This window comes from Arvicanthis niloticus, chromosome 10, assembly GCF_011762505.2.
Source record: "Arvicanthis niloticus isolate mArvNil1 chromosome 10, mArvNil1.pat.X, whole genome shotgun sequence".
In the NCBI taxonomy this organism is placed as follows: domain Eukaryota; kingdom Metazoa; phylum Chordata; class Mammalia; order Rodentia; family Muridae; genus Arvicanthis; species Arvicanthis niloticus.
Genome location: NC_047667.1, coordinates 44,089,114 through 44,105,499, shown reverse-complemented (window position 1 = coordinate 44,105,499; position 16,386 = coordinate 44,089,114). Strand labels below are relative to the sequence as shown.

At 45.0% G+C, this 16,386-nt stretch overlaps 1 protein-coding gene across 10 annotated transcripts; it reads left to right on the top strand.

The window, feature by feature from the left end:
* The first annotated feature begins 4,265 nt into the window (after positions 1-4,265).
* Positions 4,266-14,371, top strand: Tex35 (testis expressed 35). Of its 10 annotated transcripts, none has more exons than XM_034513470.1 (9): positions 4,266-4,395; positions 5,040-5,090; positions 5,680-5,748; positions 8,177-8,233; positions 8,837-8,896; positions 12,997-13,061; positions 13,253-13,436; positions 13,766-13,809; positions 14,113-14,371. In XM_034513470.1, exons 1-9 carry the CDS (start codon positions 4,357-4,359, stop codon positions 14,171-14,173), a joined length of 630 nt encoding a protein of 209 aa, XP_034369361.1. In that variant the 5' UTR covers positions 4,266-4,356; the 3' UTR covers positions 14,174-14,371. The 10 variants fall into 10 exon arrangements, with proteins under 10 accessions (XP_034369361.1, XP_076797872.1, XP_034369359.1 ...); XM_034513468.2 differs by having other exon boundaries at positions 4,282-4,395; positions 14,110-14,319; XM_076941753.1 differs by having other exon boundaries at positions 4,282-4,395; positions 8,120-8,233; positions 14,113-14,319.
* Positions 14,372-16,386: the final 2,015 nt, after the last annotated feature.

Sequence of the window (16,386 nt, the reverse complement as noted above, 5' to 3'; positions counted from 1 at the left end):
ATTTTTTTCTGCAGAAACAATGTAAGCAGACCATAACTATAGATGGTCTGATAAACTATTTATAGGAAAGATCAGAAGTTGCATACTAATCAAAGTATAAATGATAAAAGACATCTTCACACAGCACAAGATAAAGCTTTCCAAGGTGTCAAAGTCAAAGTAGGATGACATGGGAATCACCACATGTAATCTCTAACAAATGTACGTCAGGAGGTCCCTAGGATGGGAATCACAGAGTCACTGTGGCCATGGGGACCACCAGGTACTGCAGGGTATCAAGCTATGGACTGCCAGGACACTAAAGCAGGTCACTTCAAGGTTGAATAGAGATCATTTCAGGATTCTGGGAACTTTTATGAAATGGTCTATCCTTGTTGACAGACTTTGAACTTCTGTAGTCAATCAAACCCCTGGGCATACAGAACATTCTCTCTTATTCTCTGGGGCTCTATGTAGGTAGTGGCTGAAGACAGCTTCATTTATAGTCCTGGAATCATAAGAGACCAAATTGAGAATCTCAGAGCCATTTTTAAATGTCTCCTTTCAGCCTCTGCCCACAATATTATCTCCATGAACAAAAGCAGCCTGCAACCTTTATAAAGAGTGTCAAAATTACATCAACTTGGAGAAAAGATACTACTGGCCTGTTTTCCTCTCTGTTCTGAACATCCTGCTGTCCCCTAATCTTGATGAAGGGGGGCGGGGGGGAGTGTGGAGGGGGGAACTATTATCCTGTTCTGGTATAGGGAGACTGTACTCTGAAGGGCTCTTGGGAAAGACCTGGTATTCTTCAGGTCAGGGCAGTGTACAGGAGACCCAAGTTAGAGCCGTGATATCCAGCTGCAAAACACACAACCTTGCCTTTATCCTCAGACAGCTGCAAAAATCTTACCATACCCAGATGTGGTGGCTCACACTCATCATCCCAGAGCTTGAGAGGCTGAGACTCGAGAACTGCTATGGGTTCAAGGCCAACCTGGGCTACATGGTTGTGGTGGTTTGAATTAAAATGGCTCCAGTAATCTTGGGAATTTGAATCCTTGGTCCCCAGCTGTGGGTGCTGTTGGGGTTAATTTGGGTGGACAGCTTTGCTGGGGAAAGTGCTTGGGGCAGGCTTTGAGACTGGCAAGCCTCAACCACTTCCACTCCATCCACCTCTCAATTCATGTCTGCATTTGAAAATGTGAGCTCTCGGCTTCCTGCCCTGGCCACCATGCTGTCCCACCCTAGTGGACTCTAACTCTCCGGAACTGTAAGTCCAAATGAACTCTCCCATGTAGCTTTTGGTCGTAGCGTTTTATCACAGCAACAGAAAGGTCACAATAGTGAATTGTAGGTCAGCTTGGGCTACAAAATGAGACTCTAAAAGTAACACTAAGCATGCGGAAGAGGAAAAAGTGCAGTAGGGAGAGGAAGGAGGTTATTTAGGTTCACAAATTGATTCCCCAGCTCTTCAAGGGCAGACCAGTAACAACAATGATGGTGCACCATGAGAAAGTAAAAACCACAGCAGTGTGTGTGTGTGTGTGTGTGTGTGTGTGTGTGTGTGTGGCTTGTTTTTTACTCTATAAAGCAGGTTCCCACCCACTCAGAGTGATCTCTTTCTATCTACTTGTCTGATAGACAGTTGGGTGTGCCCATATGTGTATGCATGTTTGTCTAGACGATAGCTCATGTAACATCTGCCCTTGCTGAGCAAAGGGATCATTACTCATGGTTCTCTGACGCTCTCAAGCCAGTGGAAAAGATTTGGCCATGACTACAGGCCTTGAAATAGTGCCCAGGTTCATTTACATGTGGGGAAATGAGGCCTGGACAGCTCAGCCCACATCCTCTCCCCTTGCCTGGACCAGCATGAAGCATAACGTTCTCCTTTGGTTGGAAGCAAGTGAGCTTCAAGGCTTTCAGTGGGGAAGGGGCTTTGTTGGAAATCACTACCTGAGAGGTGTATCTGACATGGCTGTAGTGGGCTCTGGAGGAAGCTGACCCTGGGAGGACCCAGCAGCTGCACAAAAGCAGAAGAGTCAGTGTGGTGAGTGGTATCTGGGGTGGCGCATGATTCATACGTATTCTGGGTTACTTCCTGTACTGGTGGGATACCTGCCCTCAGAATGCTCAGCCCTAGCCCTTGAGACAAGAGAGAAGGAAAAAATGGAATCCCAAGTGAAGAGGAGAGAAATCAGGTTCCCCAACCTAGATTCTGAGTCATGTGAGGCCCCAGGAGACGCCATGTGCCTCCAATTCTCCATGTTCAACACAAATCACAGTTACCCTCTGTGTTACACACATACACACTCTTCCTGTCTTAAGCGCTATTTAATATTTCTTGCTTTAACCCTCTTCTGACATGAAAAAAGAATCAAGAGAAAAGCTGGGGTGGAGGTGGATATGGGGGGTATAGGAGTGAAGAGTATGCTATCATATCATCTGCAAATAGTGAGATTTTGACTTCTTCTTTTCCTATTTGTATCCCTTTGACTTCCTTTTGTTGTCTAATTGCTCTGGCTAGGACTTCCAGTACTATATTGAATAAGTAGGGAGAGAGTGAGCAGCCTTGTCTAGTCCCTGATCTTAGTGGGATTGCTTCAGGTTTCTCTCCACTTAGGAAAGAACCCAGATGTCCTTCAACAGAGGAATGGATACAAAAAAATGTGGTACATTTACACAATGGAGTATTACTCAGCTATTAAAAATAATGAATTTGACAAATTCTTAGGTAAGCTAGAATTTACTTTAGGTAAACTAGAATTTACTTAGGTAAACTAGAACTGGAACTAGAAAATATCATCCTGAGTGAGGTAACCGGATCACAAAAGAACACACATGGTATTTACTCACTGATAAGTGGATATTAGCCCAAAAGCTTGAAATAGCCAAGATTCAACTCACAGACCACATAAAGCTCATGAATAAGGAAGACCAAGTCTGGATGCCTCGGCCCTACTTAGAAGGAGTAACAAAATACTCAAGGGAGCAAATATGGAGACAAAGTGTGGGACAGAAACTGAAGGAGGGGCCATCTGGAGACCATTCCACCTGGGTATCCATCCCATGTGCAGTCACCAAAGATAGATGCTGATGTGGACGTCAGGAAGTGCATGCTGACAAGAGCCTGATATAGCTGTCTCCTTAGAGGTCTGCCAGAACCTGAAATATTCAGAGGCAGATGCTCACAGCTAACCATTGATCTGATCAAGGGGTTCCCAATGGAGGAGTTAGAGAGAAGACTGAAAGAGGTGAAAGGGTTTGTGGCCCTATGAGGAGAGCAACAATACCAACCAACCAGAGCTCCCAAGGGTCTAAACCACCAGCCTGGGAGCACATAGGGAGGGACCCATGACTCCAGCTGTATATGTAGGGGAGGGTAGCCTTGTCGGTCATAGGTGGGAAAGGAGATCCTTGATCCCATGAAGACTGAACACCAAGTGGGGGGAAATTCTAGGGTGGGGAGGTGGAAGGGGGGGAGTTGGTGGGGGCGCATCCTCATGGAAGCAGAAGGAGGGGGGATGGGATAGGGTGTTCCTGGGTGGTAGGGGGAATGGGGTAAGGGGATAAAATCTGAAATGTAAATATAATATCCAATAAAAAATAAAAAATATAAATAAAATTTTTAAAAGGGAGTGAAGAGTAGGTGCCAAGGAGAAGCCAGCCATCTGCAACAGCTTCTCTTGGTCATCGAGTGAGGCCTCCTACATTAGGAACCAAAACTTGACGTCACCCAAGGTGTGTGTCATAGTTAAGGTTTTACTGCTGTGAACAGACAACATGATCAAGGCACCTCTTATAAGAACAACATTTAATTGGGGCTGGCTTACAGGTTCAGAGGTTCAGTCCATTATCATCAAGGTGGAAACATGACAGCATCTAGGCAGACATGGTGCAGGAGGAGCTGAGAGTTCTACATCTTCATCTGAAGGCTGCTAGTGGAAGACTGACTTCTAGGCAGCTAAGATGAGGGTCTTAAGCCCACGCCCACAGTGACACACCTACTCCAACAAGGCCACACCTACTAATAGTGCCACACTCTGGGCCAAGCATATAAACACCATCACACATCACAGTGTCTGTGCTTCCAAATGGTTGGCTGAGGTCCTCAGCATCCCCAGGCTTAAGGTCTTTGGGCTTTGGAACTTGGTAAGAGCCTTTGGTCTCAGGGGCAACAGCAGACAGATCCAAAGCTAGCAACACTCTAGGCCAGCATACGATCCAGGCATTGTGACCTCAGCTGTTCCGCATACAAAGAGGCGGTCAGCCTATCTTTGCCTAAGCCTGTAAGTTACATAGGACGGTGTGGCCTAGTCCCAAGGGACTGTTGTGGGGAGGTTGGGAAGTTGAAGAACACCTGGCCCTTCCATCATGTCAGCCAAGAAGGCAGAACTGAAGAAAACTAACCTGGTAAAGGAAGAATATTGCTGGGCACGGTGGGACCTCTGTGGGCTCCTGCTGAATGGAAGCAGGACAGAGAGGCCACTGGAAGCCATTCTGTGAGCCTTCTAACTTTCTTTCTTTGTTAAGGGCACAAAGCAGCCTCTTGCCTGGAATAGGTGTGAAATTGGTTCCTAGCTTTGGGTTGGGAAGGAAAGAGGCCCACACTACTCCCATGTAAGATCTACCAATCTTCACGACTGCTCACAGTCCAAGTCCCTGCCAAGGCCTGTGTCTAACTGGTGAATCTAAGACTCAAAATAACCTTGATAGACTAGGCCCATTTTCTAGTTGAGGAAATGGAAACCCTGGCACCAAGTAAGATACTCACATTGGTCTTAAAAGAGGGGACAGCTGAGATTAGAACCCCGGTCAGTATCTTGAAACACCCTCTGGGGCTTTCCTAACAGTTGTCCAGAAGTGCTTTCTCTATCTGCTGGATAGCTACACGAATGTTCATTAGAAACAGATGAGAAGACCAGGTTCAGTGGCCAGAAACAGACAGCATGCTGGGACCATGTAAGCCTGAACTAAAGTGCAGATCACAGAGTTGGTTACTGGGGCTCTTTCCCCAATCCTGATACGTGGCCAACTTTGGCCTCTTCTCTCTGCAGAAAAAGAACTACAAGGCCGTTTGCATGGAACTGAAGCCAGAGCTGACACAAGTAAGCTATTTTGAAGTTACACTAGCAGCCAGAACTGAGATCCATGGGGAGGTAATTGGAGACAGGGTCAGCTTCTATTCTTGGTGGCCAAAGCCTATCCTACATGTTGGGGTACATAAAAGAGATAAGTTCCTTGTCTTTGTAATTTTTCACCCCGGCAACCAATCAGACACACAAACACCCTAGAATGTCAGCTGTGTTGCCTTTGATACTGAGGATGAATATTAGGAGATAGGGGGTGGGTTGTTTTAGACACATTGGAAAAGGCCTCCCCTGAAGCAAGCGCACAAGAACTAGATGCTGGCAAAGCAGAGCCTGAGAAAGCACCTTCTAGATGAAGGGAAGCAGCAGCTGAGGTGGGAAGAAGCTTGGCTGTGCAGGGAAGCAGGAGGGGGAGGAAATGTTGAGGCCCACCAAGCCAAGGGAGGACAGAAAAGGGTGGAGGGGACTTCTGCACAGGCAGGGCCACCAGCTTTTCTTTGTGTCCTGTCTCCAGGGAGGCACAGGATTCAGGGTGGTCTCTCTAGCCTCCGTAATCCTGCCCACATTGCTGTTCCCAGGGCTTCTGTGTTTCTGTTTCGATCCACAGATATATGATTTCAAAGAATTTAAACCAGAAGGGCTATTCATCAAAAAAGGGATGACCCAGGAGCTAAAGGTCAGTGCTTGGGCCCACATGGCTTAGGGACAGATCAGCATGGTGAAGGGGTGACCAGCCAACTAACTTCTGAGTGTTGGTACATACTGGCTGGCACCTGCAGCCTGGAGACTTCACTCACTCCAGGTCTTATTTTTTTTTTTTTAAACCTGTTAGTTTGAAACTATTTGAATTACCAGAGCTTGCAAAGAATGGCGTAATGGATTCTAGTCCGCATTTCACCCAGCTCCTGCCAACGCTGCCAGTTTATCGATCACCTTATTCTCTGTTTCTGTTTTCCTTTCTACATACACATGTGTACACAGAAACATACACACAAAACACACACACACAGCACTTCATGCCTTTAATTCAACCAAGCTGTGATTAAAGATATTTGGTAAAACATTACAGATATTTTTCCATCACGTTCTAAACAAGACAGTATAACAATCATTTGCATAGCATTTACTTGCATTGTATAGTTAAGTGACCCAGGGAGGATTTAAGTGTATGGGAGGGTATGCTCAGGATGGAGCTGATGCCAGCATTGGCAGATTTGGGTATCTGCAGGATTCCTCTCAAGTACTGAGGCACTGCTTTGGATACTTCCGTCTTCCCCTCTCTGGATAGTGGGTGGGTATCTGACCATATCTATCTCCCTTTCCTGGTCTCTTCCCTTGGCCTTCATCACAGTAAGTTCTGATGGAAGATTGGTTAATTCTCCATGGATACCCAGAGTTAATGACACCATACATTTTCTGAACCATTTGAGAGTTAAGTTTGCCTAAATTTTTAATGTTTACTTTGTAAAGTCAAGCATGTTCTCCAACACATTTTTGTGTGTAATTATCCAAATTAAGTCATTAGCAAAGCCTTTATTTTGGTGTTACTAGCTGTCTCATTACTTTAACAACAAAATCAAATCAACTGGCCTGGGCTCTAATCCCTGTATTACCTCTAGTGTCTGTCTGTCTGTCTGTCTGTCTGTCTGTCTGTCTCTGTCTCTGTCTCTGTCTCTGTCTCTCTCTCTCTCTCTCTCTCTCTCTCTCTCTGTCATGTGTGTGTGCATGCGAGCATGCATGTTTTGCCAATGTAAAGTTGTAGTTTCAAGTAGTTATAAGCCTCCAGATGTTGGTGTTGGGAATGGAACGCAGGTCCTCTGATAGAGCAGCAAGCATTCTTAACTGCTAAGACATCTCCAGCCCCATTGTGTCTCTTTAGTGTAAATTACACTTTCAGTGACTATCTTCCTGGAAACTGATAGTTTTGAAGATTTATTTTTTACTGAGGGACACTTTCTATTTGTTGTAAAAAAAAATAAATAAAAACAAAAAAATTTTTATTCTCCAGATGTAATTGTCATCTCCAAGGCTTACTGCCTTAGTCTGCAAACCTATGCCTAGTCCTGGAAGCTTCTAGCCTCCATTTTATCTAAGCTTAGAATGTTTCCAGCCTCTGAGACTTACACTAAATAAGCTCACCCTTTTCTAGTTCCTTCTGAACTCTGGCTGGCTGATTCAACTCAGTTGTTCTGGCTCAAACTCCTCTCCAAGCTGACTGATTCAATCTGGATTCTCTCTTTCAGCCTCTACTGAATTGCTCTGCTTGGCCTCAAACTAACTCTAACAATCTGTTCTAATCTTCTGGCTCCTTCTCATTCTCCAGCCCATTCTGTCTTTACTTGTGTCTAGCTTGTTCTCTCTCTGCAACCCGTCTCTCTATCACTGTCTCTGTAAACCTGTCTCCTTTTTTATTCTCTGCACTGTTCTCTTAATTAGCTTCCCTTTCCTCTCTCTTCTTGTGAGAGTTTGGCATATCCTATTCTGTCAAATCTTTCTCTGATTCGTCACTTTGTCTGCCACTCAATTAGCTATCACTGTGCCTCCTCCTCCTCCTCCTTCTTCTTTCTTCTCCTTTTTTTTTTTTTTTTTTTTTTTTTTTTTTTTTTTCAAGACAGGGTTTCTCTGTGTAGCCCTGGCTGTCCTGGAACTCACTCTGAAGACCAAGCTGGCCTCGAACTCAGAAATCTGCCTGCCTCTACCTCCCAAGTACTGGGATTAACGGTGTGCACCACCACCGCCCGGTTTTGTTTTGTTTTGTTTTGTTTTGTTTTTCACTGTGCCTCCTTCTACAAACTAACTTTACCCTCATTGTTTGGGATTAAAGGTATATACTAAGGGCTGAGCCACACCACAACTAGAAACTTGTATTTTCAGTAAATGGCACAGTCTCTAGTTTCACAGTGTGGTGATCAAATATCATGAACAACTTGTCTGCTATTTCTAGGTTTAGGCTGGGGGTTTTTTAGGCAAGCCTTCCAAAGTTATGCTTTTTTAAGTGTGTCTCCTCTGAAGGGCTTCCACAGTCCATTCCTTTCCTTATTTCATAGTGCTCCGAGGACCTGCCCTTGTCGACTTCACCGTGTGTCTCACATTTATTTCCCCAGAATGAACTCAGGGAGGTGAGAGAAGAACTCACAGAAAAAATGGAAGAGATAAAACAGGTAACAGGATAAGGCTTCAGCTAGAGAAGAGAAGCAGAGCTTTGAGGCAAATGGAATTGCAGGACTTTTGTGAAAAAGCAGAAAACCTAACTTGCACCTGGCCCCCATAGTGTTTCAACCCTGGTCAGAGTAAAACATTCTTACTTCTTCCATGCCTGAGCCCACTTTTCAATTGATTAAGGATTCCTCCCTAGTGTTCAAAGGTTGATAGTGATGTAACTGAAGCAATAAGAGTGAAGAGAGGCTGATTAGGAATTTGGAGACAGTCACAGATTAACTATCTTCTTTATGCATCTTATTTCTATGGTAGATCACCAATAACTTACTGAGGGAACAGGGCATAAGCAAGAAGGTGTTGATTCAAGCTGTGGTCTGAGCTCCACAGGGAAGCCCTGTCAAAGCTGATGATAGCAATGGCTTGGTGGCTCCTGTACCCTCGACCCTTCATAGACTTCTCGGAAAGAAAGTGGGTTATATAGCCTATCATCTATCTCTTCCCAATATCTAGCTGCTGTCCTTTACTTAAAAGGCCCAGAAGGTTCTCTGGCTGGCTTCAGTAACACACTGTGTGCCTTGTTAAAGCATGCTCTTCTTCCTCATTAGATAAAGGATATAATGGACCAAGATTTCAATAAACTTCATGAGTTTGTGGAAATTATGAAGGTAAGCTTTCACTGTATGCCTTCCATGGGTTACCTGGGAAACGATGGAAGAGAGGCCAGGCCCCTGCCCTTGAGGTATCTGTAACCCACTAGATAGAATTAGATGCTAGGTTACAGGCTGTCTGTTAATTAGGGGTTTAGAAGTAGGAGTAATGAGTGAATGTGGGGGTTAGAAGAGAAGTCCTTAGAGAAAATGTGAGCCTTAAGGCTTGATGCTTATATTGGGAGCTTAATATGAACATAACGAAGGCGCGGTGTGGTTCCCCTTTGACTCAGAAAACAAGAAGGATAATTCTGACCATGGAGCAATGGTTTGCAAACGATAGTCTGTTTCAAAATGAATTGAAACAAGAGCCCCGGGTGTGAACATTCAGATAGGGCCTGAATTCCCCCCAGTAGAAGCTTGAGAATCCCTGATATAGATGTGTAAGCAGTGAAAAAGCAATGGCTCGAGTGTTTTCAAGTCTTCTAAGGGACACCAGGCTTAGCAGATAATTAAAATTCATGATAATCCCACAGCCATCAAATCAGAGCGGTCAATGATAAGCAGAGAAATGAATGTGTGTCCATAATTCTAGGATGGCTTCTTTGCCTCTTAGGATGGGTATCCTAAGAATCCCCCAGGAGCATATTAAAAACATCCATACTGAACAAAAACTTCTTCAAGGCAGAGTTGTTTAGGTGCCACAAATGATTTTAAAATGTATATGTGTGTATCTATATTTGTCTATGTATGTGTATGCAGATGCACATGCACATATTAAGATAGTCTTTGTAGCACATGCTGGCCTCCAACTTTTGATTGTTCCTTCCTTACCCCCTGAGTGCTGGATTGCAGGCTTACCTCCCACATTTGGCTTCTTTGGACAGGATCTAAATGTGTGCTCTCAGACGCAAACCAGGTCCTTCATTTCTAAAAATGAACACATCCATCAATCTGCACATTGAAATGAGGTCAGAGAGTCCTGTCTTAATGCCACACACCCCCTTAAACCCAGGATTCCTCATAACAAACAGATCAGAATCTTTGAGGATGAGGTCCCAGCAGCAATCATTTAAATTTCTTCAAGGCCGAGAACCGTATTTCCATAGAGTTTTTAAATATGATGAAGGTGATTTTTTTTTGGTGGTACATGAGATTGGGTCCTAGGATCTCACAAAGCTAGACAGTCATTGGACCACTGAGCTGCATCCAGTTCTGTGGTAAAGAGTGGTTCTCAAATGTCAGTGAGAAGAAAAGGGATATGGAATGACATAAGAACGTTGCTTTACTCTGTGAGGAAAAACCAATCCACTAGGAATATAAGCTGAACTGGCCTGTAAAGTAAATTTTAAAAAAATAAAAACCAGTAAGAAAGAGTTATAAATCTAATGGATGAAATGACAAAATATTGATATATGTGCCTATATAAACATTTTTTTAAAGAATTAAGGATGGGGAAAAAAACATATGCAGAATTCAAAACAGTTTGAGAAGATAGATTTCCATAAATATGGTAAGGGACAAATGGTTTTTAACCTATAAAATACAAATCTCATATAAAACAATGGGAAATAAATGAGAAAATAGGCTTGAACGGACAAGCTAGTGAAAACAGAGCAAAGACACAAAGCATGCAAGCAGCCTTGCTCCCACACTATCAGATCTATGCAACTAAGTATCAGGTAGGTGGGGCTGGAGGGATGGCTGAGGGCTCAAGCCACTGCTCTTGCAGGACATCTCAGTTTGGTTCCCAGCACCCACACTGGGTGTCTCACAACTACCCATAATTCCAACACCAGGGGGATCTGATGTGTCCACCCTTGGGAGGCCCCTAGACAAATGCACATACTTTCCCCGAAACACACAGCAGCAAAAAAAAAAAAAAAAAAAAAAAAAAAAAAAACAAACAAACAAAAAAAAAAACAAAAAAAAAAAAAACAAAAAAAACCAAAAACCTAAGTAATGTAACTGTCATACTCAAATAAGCACTGTGGATTTATGACAATAAACTATTGATAAGAATACTAATCTATTGAAAAATAGGCGCCACTGATTCAATTCTGTTTCTCAGTGCTTACCCCATGAGAATATTAAATACTGTCCACATAGGTATGTTCATTTCAGAATTATTGACACTAGCAAACAGGTGCAACCACAATTTCCAACAATAGAGGAGTAGTTGAATTATGGTTTATCCATACATTACCGTTAGGATCTATTAAAGGCAAAGCTTATAAAGAATGCTTGTCATGAAATATGGGTAAAATTAATAGGCTAATCTCAACTAGGTAAAAATATAAGTAAATAAATATATAGGAAAAAGATTGGGAAGAAATATAGCAAAAAAAAAGCAAAGGTCTTGAGGCGGGGGGGGGGGGGGGAGGTGTGAGAAGGTTCATTTTTTGAAATATTCCCCTGTTTTATCCAGTGTTTTTGCAAAGGGCATGTGCTATTTCTATATTAACATGCAAACACCATAAGCATTTTATCAGTGGCCACTCTGGGTATGAAAAGGCACAAAGAAAGCTATTTCAGACAGGAGACAGCTTGGGCACAGCAGGGGGATGGCTGTGTTTCCCAGTCCGTGGGGAGACCAGCCACGGGTAGGGTCATCTGGGGGAAAACGAAAAATAAAACTGCATAGCCCTACACAGTGAACAATGACAGGCTTTTAGAAACAGCTGCCACGGGGAGACTCATCTCAGGAGATTCCTAAAGAACGCGCTGCGCTCGGGGAGCAGCTGCTGGCAAGGTGGCCTGGGAGGTACGCGCAGATGGGGAAAGTCTGGAACCTCCCCCAGCTGTGATACAGGGGGCAAGGAGAAGGAGGCCCAGGGAAGAGGGGAGAAGTCAAAGGAGACATGGTGGTTCTTGGTGACAGATTCGGGATAGTGACGTCTTGAGTGTCCATGGTGACACAGGGTTTCCACCAGGATAGACAGAGGCTGTAGAGAAAAAGATAATTACAGAGAGGATGTGGGTTGATTTAGAAGAGGAAGGAGAGGTTGGGTGAGACTCGGAGTAAAGGGCACCCGGGTGTGCTCGGCCTGAGGGGAGTGTTTGACCGGAAAGAGATTTTGATGCTATTCCCGTATATGTTAGTTAATGTTTATAAATGCTCACACAGCTGTCCTCAGGACACCTCCCCCCTCTCGCGGTGTGAGTGCTTGTCAGTTTCCTACATCACATCAAATCAAATCAAATCAAATCAGAGTCTTTTTACATTAGAATCACTTTCACTTGGAGGAAATTATTTTTTATTCATATTTTATGACAACCAGTCCACACCCAGTTCCGTTCATAATGAATACTGTCAGTTACAGCTTTTACACCCTTAGGGTTTCTTCGTGTCTATTATTATTTTCTATCTGTTATTTTTACTTTCTTAGCTCTCGGTGAATAATAAATGAGCTGTGTTGTTTTAACTACTGTCTTCTATTTCATTTTTATGGTTTATTTTTATTATTTTAAATTAGTGTGTGAACTTGTGAGTCTCTCTCTCTCTCTCACTCTGTGTGTGTGTGTGTGTGTGTGTGTGTGTGTGTGTGTGTGTGTGTGTGTGTGTGTGTGTATGGGGAGGGGGAAAAGGCACAAGGTAGCCAGAAGCATTGGGATCCCCTAGCAGTTACAGGCAGTGTGTGAGCTTCCTGATGTGAGTGCTAGGAGCTAGGTCTTCTGCAGAGTGATCTCTTGGGCCACCGAGCGGCCTATTCAGCTCTAGCTTGGCTTTGCTTGTTTTATTTTTTTGGTCTTTCTACTACAACAGTGTTATTCACAAAGGGTGTGTGTGTGTGTCAAACACTGAAGTCAACGAGACCTTGAGGTCACAACGTACTTTCTTAGCTTACTGTCTTTGAGTTGAGAGGCATCAAAATGAATACTGTCGGTCACAGTGTGACCATGGCTGGCCTAGAGGCCATGGTCAGCCTGGTGTGCCTCTGCCTGTGGTCTCATCATGGAATAGGGTGGAAAGTGACTGTCAGCAGCATGTTCCATTCACCACCTCAGTCAAGTCTAGAGAGGATTCCTACAAAGTATGAGGCAGAATCGGCTTGTAGGGAGAAGGGATCTCCGAGCTCTCCAGAAGAGGGACTCCAGCCTTGGGTTCTCTCTTGAAGGAGATGCAGCAGGATATGGATGCAAAGATGGATGTTTTAATTAATATTCAGAAGAACAGCAAGCTGTAAGTGTCCTCCTCATCCCTAAAGACTCCTCCCTTCACTTTACTCGGTGCACAGGGGTCTCAGAGAGAGCCCTCCTCAAGGAACTATCTTGACTCTACCATGACAATGGCTGGAAGTCAAGATCTTCCATGCACATGTATACTGGTAGAAACCGTCTCCCCAAATCTCTGCCCCCCTCCTGACCCACCAGTCCCTCTCAAAACCAACCAAAGGAGCAGCAGAAAATCGAGCAGATAGGAAAGATGGACAAAGGCTCTCAGGTCATGATCATGGAAAAACCCGATGGAGTACCATTGGCTGATGACGAGATGGTGGTGCCACCAAAAACGACGACTAATCCACTGGAACCCCTCCATTCATGCCAGAGTTGCTGCGTAAGTGAACTCCTGCCCACCCACCCTCAGCACTGGCTCTGGTGCCCTGGGCTGCTCCTGTCCTAACTTCCCAAGAATTCTTGCCTCACCCTATTGGCGGCCCTTGGATGCATTCCTTAGTCTAGAAACCTGCAGTTGCCTCGCCTTCTGGGCCATGGTGAGTCATAAGCCACAATTGTGCAGCCAACTCTTGGAAGTGCCTGCTCCCGAGTTCTGCTCAGTTACTCTGTCCTTTCCTGTAGCAAAGCCTGATGAGGCGCCCAGCAGGCTGGCCAACTCGAACCAGGAAAAAAAAATGATCTTTCTTGTGCCGTTTCTGTCCTCTGCAGGAGAAATGTTTGTTGTGTGCCCTAAAGACCAACTGCAATCGGGGGTAGGTAGATCCATACAAGAAGTGCCTTCTCTCAGTTGGGTGTCTTGTTATCCCAAAGGGAGTAGGTTTCAACTTCCTTTTGCAGCAAACCCCATCTGTGGTTGTACAGGGAGTAGGGACTGTGAGTGGATTGATTCTGTCACCCAGCATAACCACCCAAGCATAGAGGATGTGGCACCAGGAAAGAGGACTTGGGTGGCCGAGGCTAAGTTACTGTCCATAAGCTTGCTTGGTGGGGAGGGTATGCCTTTAGCAGCGGCCTCAGCCTGGCCCCAGGTCCCGCACATTTCTTCTACCCAGCAGGAGACCTTCACACCATGCGTGGGCGCCTTTTTCACACTTGTCGTCTGGAGCTGCTTTCTGATTTATCTGTATTTCAACTTCTACGAGATGGAGATTGTGCTTCCAACGTAGCCGAACCATGGAGCCCACCAGCAGCTCTGGTTCATCACCTACTGACTCCCAGGAGCTGCACAGCAGGGTCTTCTGCCCTCTTAAACACCCTCCAACCCCCACCCCTGCCCAGGCTTCCACCTGGAGATTAAAGAGTTTTGTTTAAAGCAAAAAGACTGTCACCATGTTGAGTACCAGCCCAACATTTAGGTGCCTGCAGCATTACTTTTTGTTGTTGTTGTTGTTGTTGTTGTTGTTGTTGTTGTTGTTGTTCTAAATCAGCATATTTCAAACCCAAATTCTCTACCTCTCCCTGTTGGCGGTGGGACATTCTGAGTGATCTCAGGCTTGGCTCTCTCTCCCCATTCCACCGGGCCCTAAAGAGTTCCAGGTCATAGCCCCAAGGTACCCCCAAAATATAAAGCATTAGCCTGTATAGACTCAAAACACCCACCTGCTGCCCTGCCAACTGATCTCCCATAACCTCAGCTCCTGCAATTTTTCTGGATGTCATGGCTAATAAAGGCAACCTCCGAGCCTCAAGTCTGACAGGACTGTGCTGCCCCCCTCTGAGGTATTATCACTGAACAGTTTGGTGATCATCTTGGGTTCTGGTGAGGTTTGCCTACTTTCCCCCTTTGGCGGTTTTTAGTTCTTCCCTCCCTCCCTATACTCCAAAAAAAACCCAATGTGCTTTCAATGACCTTCACAAATTGGAGATGAGCTGGACACGGTGGTGCTTTCTGCGATCACGTGGGAAACAGAAGTAGGTGATTTTTATGAGTTCAAGGCCAGCTTGATCTACAGAGTGATTTCTAGGCCAGCCAGAGCTACATGGTGAGGCCCTGCCTTAAACAAACAAGCTATGCCCACCTCAAGTCCCTAAGTAAGAAAAGATAAAACTGATTGCTAGCTTGGAATGAGAAAATGGTAATTTAGTGCTTATCCCATGGTGAGTCCCACTCTTTGGCTTTGGTTTGACAGGTCTCCATGTCCACTGCACACCAACCCTCCCATCTTCTTACTTCTCTGAATGCTTCCCTTGTAGACAGCTTGTTAATCAGCCGGCTTCGCAATGACAACAGAGCAACGCAAATGCATTCGGTGCCTTGGACGCACATTTTGAAAACAAAAGCCAAAACACAACGTGGGCCTCCTTATTCCAAAGAGTTTGTAGTCTGAAAGGAGCTATGGTAAACACATGCCACATGCTATATATTGTAGTGTCCAAAATAAAGCACAGTGACTAAAGTCACCACAACTGCAGTGACTCACAGCAACAAACAAGAAATGGGTGTCACTGAGAACTTACTGCTGGAAGGAAACTTCAGGGGAGAATCCGCCCTTGTCTTTCGTAGACTTAATGGCTGCCTCCCATCCTCAAAGCCAGCTATAGCTGGTGGGGTCTGTCTCAAGTTGTATGATGCTAACACACCTCACCTCCCTTCTGGTTTCTCTTAAAGACCCTCATGATGACACTGGGTCGACCCAGATAACCCAGAGCGTTCTCATTGTGCTCAGCGTTTAGCAGTCTCAGTCCCTCATTGCTACCTAATGGAATGGAAGGCTAGAACTCGTGTGGCTTTGGAGAGCACACTTTGCCTACCATTGTGTCATCTCAGGCCCTAACCCCTGCCAAACGACCAAACCCACGACATTGTGGAATGGTGCGCTGTTCTTTAGGGTAGTGGTTTTAAAAGAGACCCACATTCTCCATTGCTACCCTTTCACTAAAGGAATCTAATTGTCCCCTTCCCTCAGGGGGCTGGAGGTAGTCACTAATCAATCAATAGGACGAGGCAGAGATATCGCAGGTTACTTTGGAGACCCAGCAGTTTCCTTCCTTCTGTCTACCTGCCCTCGGAATCCAGTTGCCATGCTTTGAGGACACTGAAGCTGTCCTATGGCAAGGAACTGAAGCCCTCTGCCAAAAGCACCCTGTCAGACTGTAGAAGAAGCAGGTCTCGAACTGGGAACCTGTGTAACATGCGTACGCTGTTGACTGTGTAACACGCAGAAAGGACTCAGGTCCACCATACAGCATAGAGCTGGCCCCATGCACCCGTGAGACTCTCTCCAACTCTTTCATAAGGGCTTTAATAGCCCTAATAGCCCGTTCACAAGGGCTCTGTCTTTTAGACAATGTATTGCCTATTAGTTATTGGAGAGCTAATCACCTCCGAA

Coding starts and splice junctions, on each gene's coding strand:
- Tex35 (XM_076941751.1), top strand. CDS start 4,357: ATGTCAGCCAAGAAGGCAGAACTGAAGAAAACTAACCTG. Junction 5,091..5,679: donor TGAAGCCAGAGCTGACACAA/GTAAGCTATTTT, acceptor TTCGATCCACAG/ATATATGATTTCAAAGAATT. Junction 13,062..13,252: donor ATTCAGAAGAACAGCAAGCT/GTAAGTGTCCTC, acceptor CTGACCCACCAG/TCCCTCTCAAAACCAACCAA.